Raw genomic sequence first — 15,595 nt, 5'->3', positions numbered from 1 at the left:
GTACACAGAAACAATAAATATGCTGCTGGTTTTGTTCTCTCCCATCTCTTGTTTCTCCCTTGTTTCATTTTCTCTTTTGCTAATTCCTTCATTTTCATTAGCTCTCTCCTGTTTTGCAATTTCTCCCTTCGCTTTTCTCCCTTTTCTGTTATCTCTGTCACTTTCTTTTCTGCAGTCTCATTCTCTCTTGCCCTCTGCTTTATTCTCAGTTTTCCCCAACTCTGCTTAGAGGCCCTCCCATTTCTCTTCTACTAGCCCTCTTTATCTCTTTCCCACCTTGGGTTGTGAATACATCAGCTATCACAACCCATCCAATACTTGTCAATTCTTGGAGACTGTAATAACAGCAGAGTAGAAAGAATATGAAAATAAAAGCAGCAACAAGTCCTGTGGCACCTTATAGACTAACAGACGTTTTGGAGCATGAGCTTTCATGGGTGAATACATGACATTCATCCAACGAAGTGGGTATTCACCCACGAAAGCTCATGCTCCAAAACGTCTGTTAATCTATAAGGTGTCACAAGACTCTTTGCTGCTTTTACAGATCCAGACTAACATGGCTACCCCTCTGAATATGAAAATAATTATCTTATATTTTAATTCTATATCTCTCCATAAAAATTTACCTATTCAATTTATGTGATATTACAGTGATTATGGAAAAACAGCAAAGTTCCAGGGTCAAATCCTACCCTTTGCTATATTGGTGTAATTTTGCAGGATCTCCAACAAAGTCAGTGGAGTTACTCCAGATTTACACCAGTGTAAATGAAGCCAGAATTCCAACTCCCCCAAGTTTGGTACAGTCAGAGATATACCACAGATTCCATATGAAATGCAATCCTGGATGGACATTAACAGTGTTAAGCTTTTTCTAAATTGGCACTGAATAACATTTGTGAATACTATTAAAATTAATCCACTGAATTAAGAGAATTTATGGATATTACACAAGCCATACATATCTAATTCTTACATATAAAATTGCCTGGAATATTTTCAGATACCATACTGCCATAATGAAGCAAAGATTTTAATAGATTCTTCCCTTTGAGGGACTAAGATACTCAGAGCACTAAAGATCCAATCCTACCCCTTTAAAAGCCGTTCAAAGTGCAGGCTTGGATCCCTTTCTGAAGTACAGTATTTTTCCTTTATGTAGACTGTACCTATTGGGTTTCTGGTCCTCTCTGTAGACTGTAGCAGGGTGCTTACCCTGCTCCTGCCCTGAAAGGCTTAACACAGCCCTGGGGAAAGGTTGTGGCTGGGAGCTACCAAGCTGGGCTGATTGGGAAGTGGCTGCAGCTGGGCCACGCCCCAATCAGGCCAGAGCTGGCCTGTATAAAGAGGCTGGGAGCCAGGAGCTCAGAGGGCTGTCTCTGTTTGTAGAGGGAGATAGGCCTAGCTGCAGGGAGCTAGACACAGGGTACCTGAGTTAAGCAGGGCTGGGGAAAGGCAGAGGAGCTGGGGAGCTCCAGTGTGGAAAGCCCCAGGCTGCGGCCTAGCACAAGGCCAACAGGTACTGAGGGTTGCAGAGGACAGCCCAGGGGTAGGCCAAGGCAGCAGGTCCAAACCCAACCTTGCCAGTGATAAGTAAGCTGATACTGCAGTCTGCCCTAGGGTGTGGGGCTAGATGATGACTGGTAGTAGCCATACACTGAAGTGAGGTGGGGATAGAGGGTGGGGGTTTCCCAGGAAGAGGAGACCCTGAAAGAAAGGGGTTACTGCTGAGGGCAGCACCCCAGGTAAAAGGGGTCCCGGGAGGGACATAGGGGGCCAGAGGACAGGCGGATCACCAGCCTGCAGAGGGCGCTCCGGAGCTGAATTGAGCTAATTCCCAGAAGTCACCAGCAGGAGGCGCTGCAGGGGTGAGTCTGCACCTCTACAAGACAGAGAATTTGATGAGTTTTCAAAGATCCAGACCAGTCAACAGAGTCACACTGGGGATGGATTTGGTCCTACATGTTTTCTGTTTTAAGTGACATACTTTTATTGCAAGTTATCAGGTTCCATTCTAAAAACTATTTTTGCAACAATGATCACTTTGGGGAAATAACAGGAAAAAATAAAACATGCAGTTCTTTAATATAATTATATGTTGCTGGATATAATATTGACATTTTATGCATACTGTGAGCTGTGTATGAAATTATCTTAAAATTACTTTATCTTTATAATGGTGAAATTCAATTCTGGTCAGATTTTTTTTTTCCCTTTGGAAGGAAATAATTTGTTTTGTATTGCCACCTGCTGGAAAAGCTGAGAGTGCCTAAGAATTGGGAGGCCTGATTTTCAGAGAAGCTCAGCATTCCACAACTCCCAATGAAATTTAGCCCTTGCAAAATAATTTTACTTGTGCAAAAAAGGACAGTGTGAGGGGCAGTTCTGGATTTACCATGGCGCCGGGCCCAAGTTCAGAAGGGGGCCCATAACACTCGCTTCCTCCTCTCTGCAGAAATGGAGCCTCAGAGCAGCCCAGATCCAGCATGGGAGTTGAGACCCCATGGGGCCGAGGGAGATGTAGTTCCTTGGCCAGCTCCCTGCCTAGAGAGCCTGCCATGGAGCAGGGAAAGAACTACATTTCTCTTGGCCACTATCAACAGGAAAGGGACGGGGAAAGAGTGGGGAAGCTGAGAGACCCCATGGCTGTAGCTTGCTGTGAATGGAGAGCTGGCTGTTACAAGGGGCTGACACTGTGAATGGGGAACGAGTGTGCCCAAGGAGTAGAAGGCTTTGGCCCAGATATCACGCTCAGAAGACTTCCCCAGACTGGCTTAGGGATGCTGGTGTGACCTCGCCTGGCAGCCCCCAAAGAAGGAACTGGGTGGACTAAATGGACAGTGCCCTTCCCTATCTGAAGCCCAGCAAGGGAGGTATGTGCATCCCACTAGAAGTTAAAATGATAGGTAAGGAAAGGGAGGCTCTACTAGAGGATCTGGGCAGCTTCAGATACAGTACAGGAGGATATCCACTTCTGAGCCACGAAAATAGAAATTGACTTTTCCTTTCCAGATTTATCTAATATTCAGGAAGAGAATTTAGCACCTGCCTTCCAGATTTCAATACCCTCAAAATTCAGGAGTGCTCAGGCTCAATTGGGGCAACTGTTACTTCATTTCACCCAAATTAAATATGCTGATCCACTGTAATTTGCTGTAGAAAAAGTAGGATAAAATTGAGCAACAAATGCTGGGGTCTTCTCAGTGCTATCTATGACTGGAATTGCTATTTTCAACAGCCATTACATTTTTATTTAGTTAGTTAGTTAGTTTTGTTTGTTTAAAAGGAAGACAGTGATATTGCACTGGCAAATTCACCACAGAAATGAAGAATGAAACAAAAGAATAATAAAGGCACCTTAACTTTTCCTCATTTATGTAGGACAGTCTTATAATATGGATCCAGATATCTTCCAATCACACAAGCTGAAAATTGTTCCAATTTACTGCAGTTCTGTAACCATGCGGGAACCAGTCCTGTCTGTGTTCTGTGCACATCCAAAATTCTTACTGAATTCAGAAGTGCCTTGTGCTGGGGCCCACAAAAGGTTAATCTGGCCCTGGTGAGGGGTTGTTTACCCCACACAAGGCCTGAGTAGGAAAAAGGGTCCAATTAACCCCATGCCAGGCCTGGAAGAGAGTCAGGACTGATCAGGCCTAATAGCTGATGAAGCCCAGTCAGGGGAGGAGCTAGGATAGGCATGAAAAGAGAGACCAACCATGGGGCAAGCAACTGAAAAAGAGCTGGTCTAGAGCTAATCCCTGAGATGAGCCATAAGGAGACACTTCAGCAGTAAGGAGTAAATACTGTGACAATTTGGTGGAAAATACGTGTATGATGGTTGCCCCTAGTACAAGGGGAGCGTGAGAGGCCATAGTAGCAAATTTAGGAGAAAAGAGACAATGGAGCCACAGGGCATGAAGGCCTTTTTTGGAGAAGGCCAGTATACCCTTCTGAGCTGGACTCCAGTGTTTTTGCTCCCATCTAACTGAGGAAGAAAGGCAACCACTGGGGGGAGGGATAGCTCATGGCGGGAGGGATAGCTCAGTGGTTTGAGCGTTGGCCTGCTAAACCCAGGGTTATGAGTTCAATCCTTGAAGGGGCCATTTAGGGATCTGGGGCAAAAATCTTTCTGGGGATTGGTCCTGCTTTGAGCAGGGGGTTGGACTAGATGACCTCCTGAGGTCCCTTCCAACCCTGATATTCTATGATCCAGGCACTGCTCACACAGGTCCTACAGAAACAGTGGGGGTATTTAATGAAACTGGTGCACCAGCAACAATATTTATTTAAGATCCTCTGGGAAGTAAGCAGGGGCTGAAGAGGCTGGGAGTGGAAAAGAAGTTCCAGGGCCAGGAGGCCAGTGACCAGGCCGAAAGAGTGTTATGTCTGGGGGCAGAAGGAACACCCAAAAAGGTAATGCCCCTACATATAAGGATAAGAAAGCTAGTCATGAAATAAGGGATGTAGGAAAGCTTCAAAAAGTCCCACCTGCTGAGGGAATAGTAAAAGAAAGGACAGTTACCTGTTCTGTAACTGGCATTCTTCGAGATGTGTTGCTCAGGTGTATTCCACAGCAGGTGTGCATGCTCGCCTCTTAGCAGTACCCGTAGGAGGGGAGCACCGCTGTGACTCCTGGAGTGGCGTCTCTATATCACACTGTAAGGGGAACTGCGCACTTGCCCCACCATCGGTTCCTTCTTGCCAGACAACTCTGACAGAGGGAAAGGAGGGCGGGATGTGGAATACACCTGAGCAACACATCTCGAAGAATGCCAGTTACAGAACAAGTAACTGTCCTTTCTTCTTCGAATGATTGCTTATGTATATTCCATAGTAGGTGACTCCAAGCTATATCTGATGGTGGTGGGTAGGAGTTTAAAGGTTATCGGGACAGAGTACCGCCCTACCAAACCCAGCATCATCCCTTGCTTGGGAGACGATTGCATAGTGTGAGGAAAAAGTGTGGACAAAAGATGACGTGGCAGCCCTACATATGTCCTGGATAGGGATGTGGGCTACACAGGTGGACAATGAGGCTTGCGCTTTCGTAGAATGCGCCTTTACGATAGCTGACGGAGGAACCCCTGCCAAGTCATAACACATGCTTATGCATGAGGTGATCCAGCAGGAAAGGCGCTGGGTGGAAGCTGGTTGTCCCCTCATATGCTTGGCTGACGCAACCAATAGTTGCAAGGATTTCCTGAACGGCCTGGTTCGGTCCAGGAAAAAGGCCAGCGCTCTACGTACGTCTAGCGTGTGTAGGCGGCATTCCTTGTTGGAGGAACAGGGCTTAGGACAGAGTACTGGTAGGAAAATGTCCTGATCCATATGGAAGGCAGATACCACCTTTGGGAGAAACGCAAGGTGTGGACAAAGCTGGACTTTATCCCTGTAGAAGACCAAGTTCAAGACCCGACAGGCTGAGGTGATAGCCACCAAGAATGCCCCTTTCCATGATAGGTGGGACCAGGAACACGTGGCCAAGAGTTCAAAGGGAGGACCCGTGAGGCGGAATAGCACTAGGTTCAGATCCCATTGCAGGACCGGGGCCCTGGCGTACGGGAATGCACAATCTAGGCCTTTTAAAAAGTGAGAGGTCATCTGAAGAGGAAAAAAACGAGTGACCCTGCACTGGAGGGTGGAAGGCTGAAATGGCCGCTGAACGTACTCTGATGGAGGCAGGAGCTAGTCCTTGGGTCCTAAGGGACAGGAGGTAATCGAGAATGAGTTGGAGGAATGCAGATATCAGGGAGGCGCCATGCTCCCCCGCCCACCTGGAGAACTTAAACCATTTGGCAAGGTACGTCCGCAATGTGGACCGTTTTCTACCTTCCAGCAGAATTTGTCTGACATCCTCCAAACACCTTCCCTACTCCTCGTCTAACCATGGAGCAACCACGCTGTCAAGTGAAGCGCAGCCAGGTTGGGGTCGAGAAGGCATCCCCTATCCAGGGAGAGGAGATCCAGGCAAAGCAGCAGCCTCCGCGGGGAGGCCACTAGAAGTTGCAGAAGGGTCCTGTACCAACGTTGGCAAGCCCAATCTGGGGCTCTGAGGATAACCCTCGACCTGTCTGCCTTTACTTTCTGCAGGACCTTGCCTATCAGAGGAAATGGTAGAAAGGCATAGAATAGTTGGCCTGACCACTAGAAGAGGAATGCATCCAAGATCACACACCCCCATCTGCCTCTGCCCTGGAGCAGAACTGGAGGCAGCATCGGTTCTGGGCAGTAGCAAAGTGGTCGACCCAGGGAGCTCCCCAGTCTCGGAAGAGCTATTGAGTGACCTCCTAATGGAATGACCACTTGTATTGGTGGGCAAACACCCTGCTGAGGTGATCAGCTCACACACTGTGCGCACCGGGTAGGTGGAAGGGCCGTAGGGAGATATCGTGGGCTATGCAAAACTCCCATAGGTCCAGGGCTTCCCGGCACAGGGCCAAGGAGCGCATGCCCCCCTGCTTCTTGTTGTAATACATCGTGGCCGTGTTGTCCGAGAGACTCTGACCGCCTTCCCACGAAGGTGCAAACTGAACACTATGCATGCTAGGTATACCGCCCTGAGCTCCTTGATGTTTATGTGCAGAGACAATTCCAAGGTTGACCATCTGTCTTAGGTTTGAATGTTCCTATATGGGCTCCCCATCCCATGTCCGAGGCATCGACACCATGTCTAGTGAAGGAAGGATTTCTCAGAAGGGAATCCTGTTCAGTATGTTGCTTGGGAGGGACCACCATTGCAGAGCGGCCATCATGTTGGGTGGTATCGTGACTACCTTCTCCAGGCTGTCCCTGGACTGGGAATACTGGGAGGCCAACCAGAGTTGGAAGGGCCTCATTCTGAGTCTGGCATATTGCACCACGGATGTGCATGCTGCCATGTGACCTAGGATTTGAAGGCACACCCTTGCTGTCATCACAGGGAAAGTTGTGACCGAGGCTACGAGACTTTTGAGTGTCTCAAACCTGTCCTGGGGAACAGAGGCTGTGACTTCTAAGGAATCTATCAGAGCCCCTATGAAGTGTATGCACTGAACCGGTCCCAACGTGGACTTGGCCTCGTTCACTATTAGGCCCAGACCCTCGCATGTGGACAGCAGGAATTGCATCTGGGCCTGTACCTGGGACCAACAGTTGACCTTGAGGATCTAATCGTCCAGGTAAGGAAAAATTTGCAACCCATTCCTCCGGAGGTGGGCTGCCACCACTGTCATGCAGCCCTAGGTGCCGTGGAAAAGCCAAAAGGGAGGACCGCAAACTGGTAATGGTCCCGCCCTACCAGGAAGCAGAGGAAATACCTGTGACCCTCGAAAATATGGATGTGGAAATACGCATCCTGGAGGTCCATGGACACGAACCAATCCCCCAGGTCTAGGGAGGGAATGATGGAGGTCAGGGATACCATGCAGAACTTGTAGTGGACCATAAACCTGTTGAAATTCCGCAGGTCCAGGATGGGCCAGAGCCTGCCTGTCACCTTCGGGATCAAGAAATACCAGGAGTAAAACCCCTTGCCCTGGAATTCTACCGGTACCTTCTCCACCGCGCCCAGGTTGAGGAGGCACGCCACCTCTTGGCTTAGAAGGGGGGCATGTTCCGGGTACCTGAGAACCTCCTGGGACAGGGGGTGATGGAGGCAGGGGTGAGGCAAACTGCAACATGTAGCCCCTGGAAATACTGCTGAGGACGCACAGGTCCGATGTTATACGGGACCACACCGCTCGGAATGCAGACAAACGGTTGCAGAACACAAAATTTATTAACTGGGGGGCTTCCATGGCAACAGGCCCAGTGGTCCCCGCAAAGAGTCAAAACAGTCTTTTCCCCTGCTTCTTGCCCTTCGAGGGGCCTGGTCGCAGGGCCGAGCAGGACTGATGCTGGGAACTGCATCTCTGCTCCCTCAGTCTCTTAGGCGGGGGTTCATATCTGCCCCTAGTGGAAGGTGCTGGGGTCTGTGGCCTAGGTTTGTCCTTTGCTGGTGGGACATATAGGCCCAGCGTTTGCAGGGTGGTGCAGGAGTCTTTCATCTCATGCAGATGGACATGGGTTTGGTCCGCAAACAATGCTTTCCCATCGAAGGGAAGGTCCTGCATCAGGACTGGGACTCTGCAGACAGACCGGACAGGAGAAGCCACAACGCCCTACGCATGGATATGGCCGAGGCCATCAAATGAGCTGCCGCGTCAGCTGCATCTGAGGCGACCTGGAGGGCTGCTTTCGCCACTGCTGCTGCTTCTTCAACCAGAGCCTTGAACTCCATTTTATCCCGCTCCAGGAGAAGAGGCTCAAACTTTGGCAGAGACCCCCATAAGTTAAAATCATAGTGGCTCAAGAGGGCTTGGTGGTTGGCCATCCTGAGTTGGAAGCTCGTGGAAGAATAAACCTTCCTGCCAAAAGAATCCAGTCTCCTGGCATCTTTGTCGTTGGGGGTGGGTGAGGGCTGACCATGGCGTTCCCGGTGGTTCACTGACTCCACCACAAAGGAGTTGGGTAGCGTGTGGGAGCACAGGTACTCGTGTCCCTTAGCCGGGACAAAGTACTTCCTCTCTGCTTTTTTGGAGATGAGCGCCAAGGAAGCTGAGGTTTGCCATAAAGCAGTTGATATGTTGGCTACCTCTTGGTGGAGAAGTAGGGCCACACGGCCCGGTGCCGAGGAGGATAGCACATCTCTTCAGCCTGGAGCTGGAGGCCCGCTTGAGGAGCTCTTGATGAGCCTTAAAGTCCTCCTGTAGACTGGGCGGAGGGGCCACTATTGTGTTCTCCAGCACCGGCGAGGGGGCCGGTCCGGCTCCCAGGGCATTGGGAGGTGCCGGTAGTTCAACCCCCAAGACCGAATTTGGGTCCAGTGCCACCAGCTCGGTACCCATCGACTTTTGACTCTGTTGAGGGGGGATGGGGACACCGAATGAGCCTGGGATGCTCCGGCTACTGAGTGGGGTCCCGCCTGGATGGGCAACTGCTGCCACAGTGCCGATTGACGGCATTGCCCCTGCCACGGTGCCCCCTGCCACTGACCGGCTTGGGTTCCAAGCAGTGCAGACCGCTCTCAAGGGGCGGTGCAGCTCGGGGACAGGTGGCTGGGTGCCGAGGCTGAGGTCACCGTTGACCGCAAGGTGCCATAAGAGCAGCAGGAGCGTCTATGGTCATGTCGATGCTGACCTCGAGATCTGGACCTCGACGACGAGGAGCGGTACTTGTCCGAGGTGCTGCTCTCGTAGTCATCCCGGCGGTCGTAGCTATGATGCTTCGATGACAGTAATGCTAGAGGGGAGCTCCAAGCATGGTGTCTGGTGGAGCGTGCACTTGAACCTGAGCATCTGTGATGATAGCGTCAGGATCTGCTCCTGTAGCTACGATTCAAGGAGGAGTGTTGACACCGCTTGTCTTGGTGCCTGCCCAGTGCCGTGTCCAGTCGGCGTGCTGGTGCCGGGGCCATCGCAGATTCCATCAGTAGGGCCCGGAGCCAGATATTTCTCTCTCTCATTTAGTTCGAGGCTTGAACGATCTACGGATCTTACAGAGGTCAGTTATGTGGGTCTCGCCCAAGCAGTGGAGACAATGAGTGTGCGGGTCGCTTCTCAGCATAGAACTGCATCAGGAGTCGCACGACTTGAAGCCTGGGGCACAGGGCATGCCCCACACCAGGCAACTAACTAAAGAAGTTATCCAACTATTGGAGAAGACGAGTACTACTAAGGCTACTAGAAGAGCTACAGCAAGGCTGGAGCACAAAGTTCCAACTACCGTCATTGGCGGCAAGAAGGAACTGAGGGTGGGGGGGTGCGCAGCTCTCCTTATAGCGCGATATAGAGGCGCCACTCCAGGGGTTGCAGTGGAGCTCCCCTCCTATGGGTACTGCTAAGGGAAAAACTTCCAGCACCAGTGCACGTGGCGAGCACGCACACCTACTGTGGAATACTCAGGAGCAATCACTCGAAGAAGGGACCTGTTTTTCCTGTAGGTAATGGGGACATGTGAGGAGCCATTGTCCCCTCAAGAAAAAAGAAAGTAGTCAGGAAAAGGACACAGTGTCAGTAAAGGAACAGAAGGAAGAGTAAGAGGCCCATTGTGTGGTGACAGTGGCTGTAGAGAAGGTGTGAGAATTGTGAGGACAGAAGGTGAGGAGAAATTGGAGGGAAGAAAGAGTCCCCAAAAGACAAAGTTAAATGATACTGAGACCAATACAGAGGGTAACCAGAATACAGAGGGAACTCAAACGCTGATCAAAAGGGTGGTGGGAGAATCTGCGGAATGAGGGCAAAAGCAACAAGAGAAGTTAGTAGCTGCAGAGCAAGCTTTGCAAATTGCTTTGCAAGACTTAGAATTTCAGGGGGATAAATATCAGAACACAATGGAGGAGAAGGGTAGATTGCTTCTCATGGTGGACAAGCTAGAGCTGAACGAGATGACTGGTGGGCCCAGCTCCAACAACTCCAGGGGAGAAGGCATCTGTATTCCTGAGGGTTACAAGGTTACCTCAGAGGGTATGTGAGAAATGATCTAAGAAATGGTCACAGAGCATGTCTGGTTGCATTCACAGAGGCAAACCATCTCCACTTAATGAACACAATATTTCAAAAAGAACATCGGGACTGGAAATGGAAAAGCCCAGATGGAGTCACACTGAATCAGATTCATTATGTATTGACGGATATTGGAAGAATCTTCCAACGATGTAGCGATAATAGGAGAACAAATAATTTGCACAGGCTCAATCCAAGGAGACTTCAGTGCAATAGCAGGTGGAAAGGAGGGTGAGAGTGAAAAGTATGTGGGAAAATTCAGTAAAGGTTGAAAAGCCCACTTGAAGATGTGGAGGTGCAGAGAAATACAGCACAGAGGATGGGGATGCAAAAGGAGGAGAGGAGTGAAGCAGGAAGTATTCAGGAAAGATGAAGGAAAGAAGGGGGAAGCAGCTGGGAAACAGAAGGAAAGAGGAACAATCAGATTTCTCAAGAGAGACTTGTGAAAGTGACGAGGAGGAGGAGACAGCAGAGAGAAGGATAGGCAGAGAGGGGATTGGTTAAGGAAAATAGAGAAAATGGGAATAGTAGGGAAGGAAATATAAAAGAACAAGAGGGAGAGAGGACAAGGCACAACTGGTGCTGAAAAGGGAAATGGAGACTATAGGAAAAAAAGGGTAACAGGAAAGGATGGAAGGGAATGGAAGATAAAACAGAACACAGTCCCTTCAGAAATGAATTATTTCCGGAACCAGCTGTCATCAAATAGAAAATGGAGAAACAAATACATCAAGGCACATGTAGGAAAACTCACTCGTGAACTGGCAAATGTTCTAATTTACAAGAGTGTCTCTGACAGGGCAGTCTAGCATTACTGTTTTGTAAGTGTTTTGCAAGAGACCCACATGAGATTGTTCCTGCCAGTCTATCAGCACTAGGGTGTGCAGTGTAGGGGAATGGGACGAGGAAGGTTCGGGTTCTTGGAGAACACCACCTGAGTGCATGATAAATCACTATGGCTCAACAGGCACTGAAACAATGCTAAATGTGGAGGCACATGGCCTAATTCTAATCTTACTTATTACGGCAGCGTCACTACATTGACTGCAGTGGAATTACCCTGATTTACAGCAGTGTGACTGCAATGAGAATCAGGCTCATTGACCAGAGGTGACTTTCAGTGCATCCACCAGTTGCCACTGAGACCCAATTCAATGTCTGTGGATGGAACTGTTTAAAGCATAGAGCTCTCCAAGCAGTAACTGAAATAAAAGAAGGGCAGTGAGGAGAGTAGTATGGCTCTCTTACTTGTATCCCCAATTATTTATTTTTTCATCAAGCTAATTTTAAGCAGGCTGCGTCTGCGCTTCTTCATTCTTCTGCTGGCTGCAGACAAACCTCACTAGCCATAGGTCATTCTATTGTTTCAGTCTCAGTCACAAAAGCACTCCACACAGAAACGCATTTTTCTTTTACTGGCTAAAATGAACAAACAGAACAGTGTCTTACCTTTATAAATACGACCTAGGCCTCTGTAGTCCATTTGGTCTGAACAATTAAAGACAACAACGTATTTTCCCAGACATTTGCCCATGTCTTTAGTTGTTTCTGTTTTCCCAGTACCTGCAGGTCCTGCTGGAGCACCACCCATACTCATTCCCAAAGCCTGAGCCAATGTGATGTAACATCTGGAGACAGATTGAAAAACAGCATTACTTTTTCTTCACTGTTATCCACCCGATGTATATAACTAAGTGTAGCAGCTGTTATATAAATCTGCGGGTGGGAAAGGAAAGGGATGTTCTTCCTTTTAGTACAGCTTGGTAACTCCTGTTGGTTAGTAATTGGTGTGTATCAGGGGAAAAATCCTGCTTTTCCTTTATGTTGATGGGAGTAGGATTTTGCCCCCAAAGTGGATACTATACTCCTAGTGTGATTACCTGTCAGTTAAAGGAGTTATAACGAGTCTGTCTGTACAGCCTAAATATTCATTGCAGTAACTGAACTCCACATCAGTGATTTGGATGATGCATTTGTCCACATCTTCAATAAAGTAAAATCTGGATTGTTTTTGCCATTCAAAGTCAGATGGAGATTTAATATTCATACGGACCTGTAACAAAAGAACAAAACCGTTAGTGTAGACGTGATATACTATAATAAAAATATGAGAGGAGGAAGTGACGTATCTTAAAGTGCCTGCTTTCCATTTCCATTAACAGGTCAGAAAAAACACAATAGGATTTACCAATTTCCAAAGGGTTAATATACAGCAGACTTCAGTAATACTTGACATTGAATTAAACAATATGAAATATTCATTCAAAAATACTCATAAAAATTAATGAAAAATGATGGGGACAGGAAAAAAAACCTCAGGCATCATACAGAACTTGGCAGTTTGACTTCTAGCTATCAATATTGGTTCTTTATACTTTTCTATCCTTATTTAGAAACTCATTTAGTATTTCTCTCTGCACAGTATATAAATCATTTAAACAATACATATCCCCCTGAATTACTGCTCTCAGTATTCAGGACGTTTCCTTCAACCTTTTTTTTTTTTTTTGCTTCCTGTTTCTTAGTCATTGTCTAATGCTTTCATATTATCTACCACAGGGAAGAGTTTGATGCATTTAAAATTTTAAAAATAAACCAGTAAATCAATTTAAGTCATTGTTTACTCCCCTTCTCAAAATACATGAAAGGTGGCTTCTTTAATCTTCCAGAAGCCCTTGCCTCAAATCAGGAAGTGGAGGCAGGGGCTGGAAATCACAAAGCTCAATCTAAAGCTGAAAGGAAACATATTTCTTAAAAACTCCAATCATGTAAAGTCTTAAATTTTGAATCACAGGTTAAGGTCAACAGTGCTTTCCCCTTAGCAAAGACAGTTCTTGTATGCTGAAAATCAGTAATAATTTTAAAAAGGAAAAGACACAGTCTATGAGTCTGACCCTCCAAACTGATCCACATGCATGCACCCTTCCACCTGTGTGGAGTGCTATTGACTTTAATAGAATTCCACAAGGGAGTAAAGATCTCTGTGTGTGGCTTTATCGGCAAGATTGTACTCTAAAGTTGTATGTTGTGAAGCCGTGACCCCACTGAAGTCAATGGCAAAACTATCACTTCAGTGGGGCCAAAAATTCACGCTATGTTTTTAAAGCCCCAGTCCTGCAATTTGTTTCAGGTAGTTGGATTGCTGCCCCTGAAGGAAGCCACAAGTGAGATCAATAGGGAGCCATCTGGATGTTGCAGTCCGCCCGTATGCAACTACTTGCAGGATTGGAACCTACATTTTTCTTAGTGATCATGTTAATGTTCTCACCCTCAAATAATTCAACACTGAAACAAATAAGATACTTGTAATGTAAATCTTTTAAGATACTGTTAGAAAAGACAAGCCCGGATAGCATGCAACTATATGACAGTACTAACATCAGAGTTAAACAAAGTGAAGAAATATGAGATTTGCTTTTAGATTATTTCATATATGTAAAAAATATTTTTCAATTAGAGAGCTCTTAAAAAAAACCTCACCAAATCATCAAAGATATCCTTCTGATGTACATGAATAGTGATTAAAGTCTCATATTTTGTGCGCTCCATCCTTGTCAGATTACATGTTGTCATGTCAATCAAATCATTTAAAAGGTCGAGAAACTTCTGATTTGTTGTGTGCATGACCTTTCCCACACAGGAAGAGAACAGAGTTATATTAATACAAACACCCTTTGCTCTTTCAATCTCTAGAGGATGAACAGTTGCAGATATCTACAAATATATATCTCCTATTTTAGTTACATTTTGCTCCACCCTCACTTTGTATTAACTAGGGCTGCAATCCTGAATCAAGATCTACTAGAGCATACTCCCTGAGCCCCTGTGGACTCCCAGTGACTTTAGTGGGATGATACATAGGCTGCGGAGTATGCTAGCAGATTCCATTGCAGGTCAGTGGCCTAATATAGTACATCTCATCTTTACCTGGTAGGGTGCTTGTATTGTGTCCTCTTAAAAAGCAGTTAAGCCGTCAAACTTCAGCCTTTGGGTACTAAACTATACACACCAGCCAACCAGTATGTTCACTTTTGGGAAACATGAAGCTGGGATTCTGACTCTGTCCCTAGAACCACGGTAACTTTTAGAGGAGAAAACTGGTGTAAGGGACAGTTTAAATGTGCCTGAAGTAACACTTTATTTCGGCTACAAGAGACTGTGGAATAAAATACTGACTTCTTACATCTATAACAGGGACACCGATCCTGCAGTTGCGGTGATAAACTGGACCCCTGTCAATAACTCCAAATGGGATTCTGTGAAGGCCCAGGGGTGATGGAGTAGTTTGCAGCATTTATGCCACATTGAGTGCTTTGAACACATGAAGAGATGATCATATTGGGGTTTGTGAGGATATTTGCAAACCCAGACCTATTCCATATGCTAAGGAAAACTACAAATAACTGTTTTTTAAAGGAGGAAACAAGCAAACAAAACCAACAAGAAATTTTGTTTGCCAGTCAAGTTTGATTCCAGTTAAATGAGCTGCAATGGAACAAAAACTGGGTCCATGCCCTTTTTGGCTTTGTATGACGTAGAAAAATGGGGTTTAAAGTATTTCCCCCCTAGTCTGTGGAGTCTTGTCTAGTTTAATTTTAGTCAGTAATATCATAGTATGGTATGCTGTTTTCTTTAGCTTTTGCCTGTGTTCATTGTCATGGTAGGACAGTGTTACTAGCTCTTAGCTTGGTCCCAGTGCACATGTTCCTTAAACTGCTGTATTAGCAATCTGGGGCGATGTCTATGCTGGCAATTGAACGAACAAAACTTTTGCCTTTCACAGGTGTTAAACACCGCAAAGACAAAAGACTTGCTGTGACAAATTCCAGTGTGAACAACACATTGTCGGCAGGAGAAGTGGAAGTTTCTTGTCAGCAGGAGAGCCGACAAATAGCAGCTATACTGCACGACTTTTAATGGCATGGCTGTGGTGACACAGCCATGTCACTAAAAGCTGTGTAGTGTGGAGAAAGCCTTGAGCACTCCTCTGAGTTGCTTTCTCACATGCCTCTATATAAGTTCCAGAGGAGAAGCACTTATCAAAAACATCTGCGGTCCTGGAAGCATCT

The 15,595-nt window shown here is 46.9% G+C and overlaps 1 protein-coding gene across 2 annotated transcripts in view; it reads right to left on the bottom strand.

The window, feature by feature from the left end:
* LOC116821627 (dynein axonemal heavy chain 5-like) overlaps positions 1–15,595 on the bottom strand; it is a 295,723-nt gene that overhangs the window by 178,773 nt on the left and 101,355 nt on the right. For both annotated transcript variants that reach the window (XM_075062654.1, XM_075062655.1), the window contains 3 exons: positions 14,007–14,153; positions 12,407–12,579; positions 11,976–12,154 (listed from right to left, as the gene is read on the bottom strand). In XM_075062654.1, coding sequence (XP_074918755.1) covers positions 11,976–12,154; positions 12,407–12,579; positions 14,007–14,153 — 499 coding nt within the window. The remainder of the gene's footprint in view (positions 1–11,975; positions 12,155–12,406; positions 12,580–14,006; positions 14,154–15,595) is intronic.

Source organism: Chelonoidis abingdonii, chromosome 2, assembly GCF_003597395.2.
Source record: "Chelonoidis abingdonii isolate Lonesome George chromosome 2, CheloAbing_2.0, whole genome shotgun sequence".
Lineage (NCBI taxonomy): Eukaryota > Metazoa > Chordata > Testudines > Testudinidae > Chelonoidis > Chelonoidis abingdonii.
The sequence above is the reverse complement of the archived record's forward strand: the minus strand, read 5'-3'. Positions and strand labels throughout refer to the sequence as shown.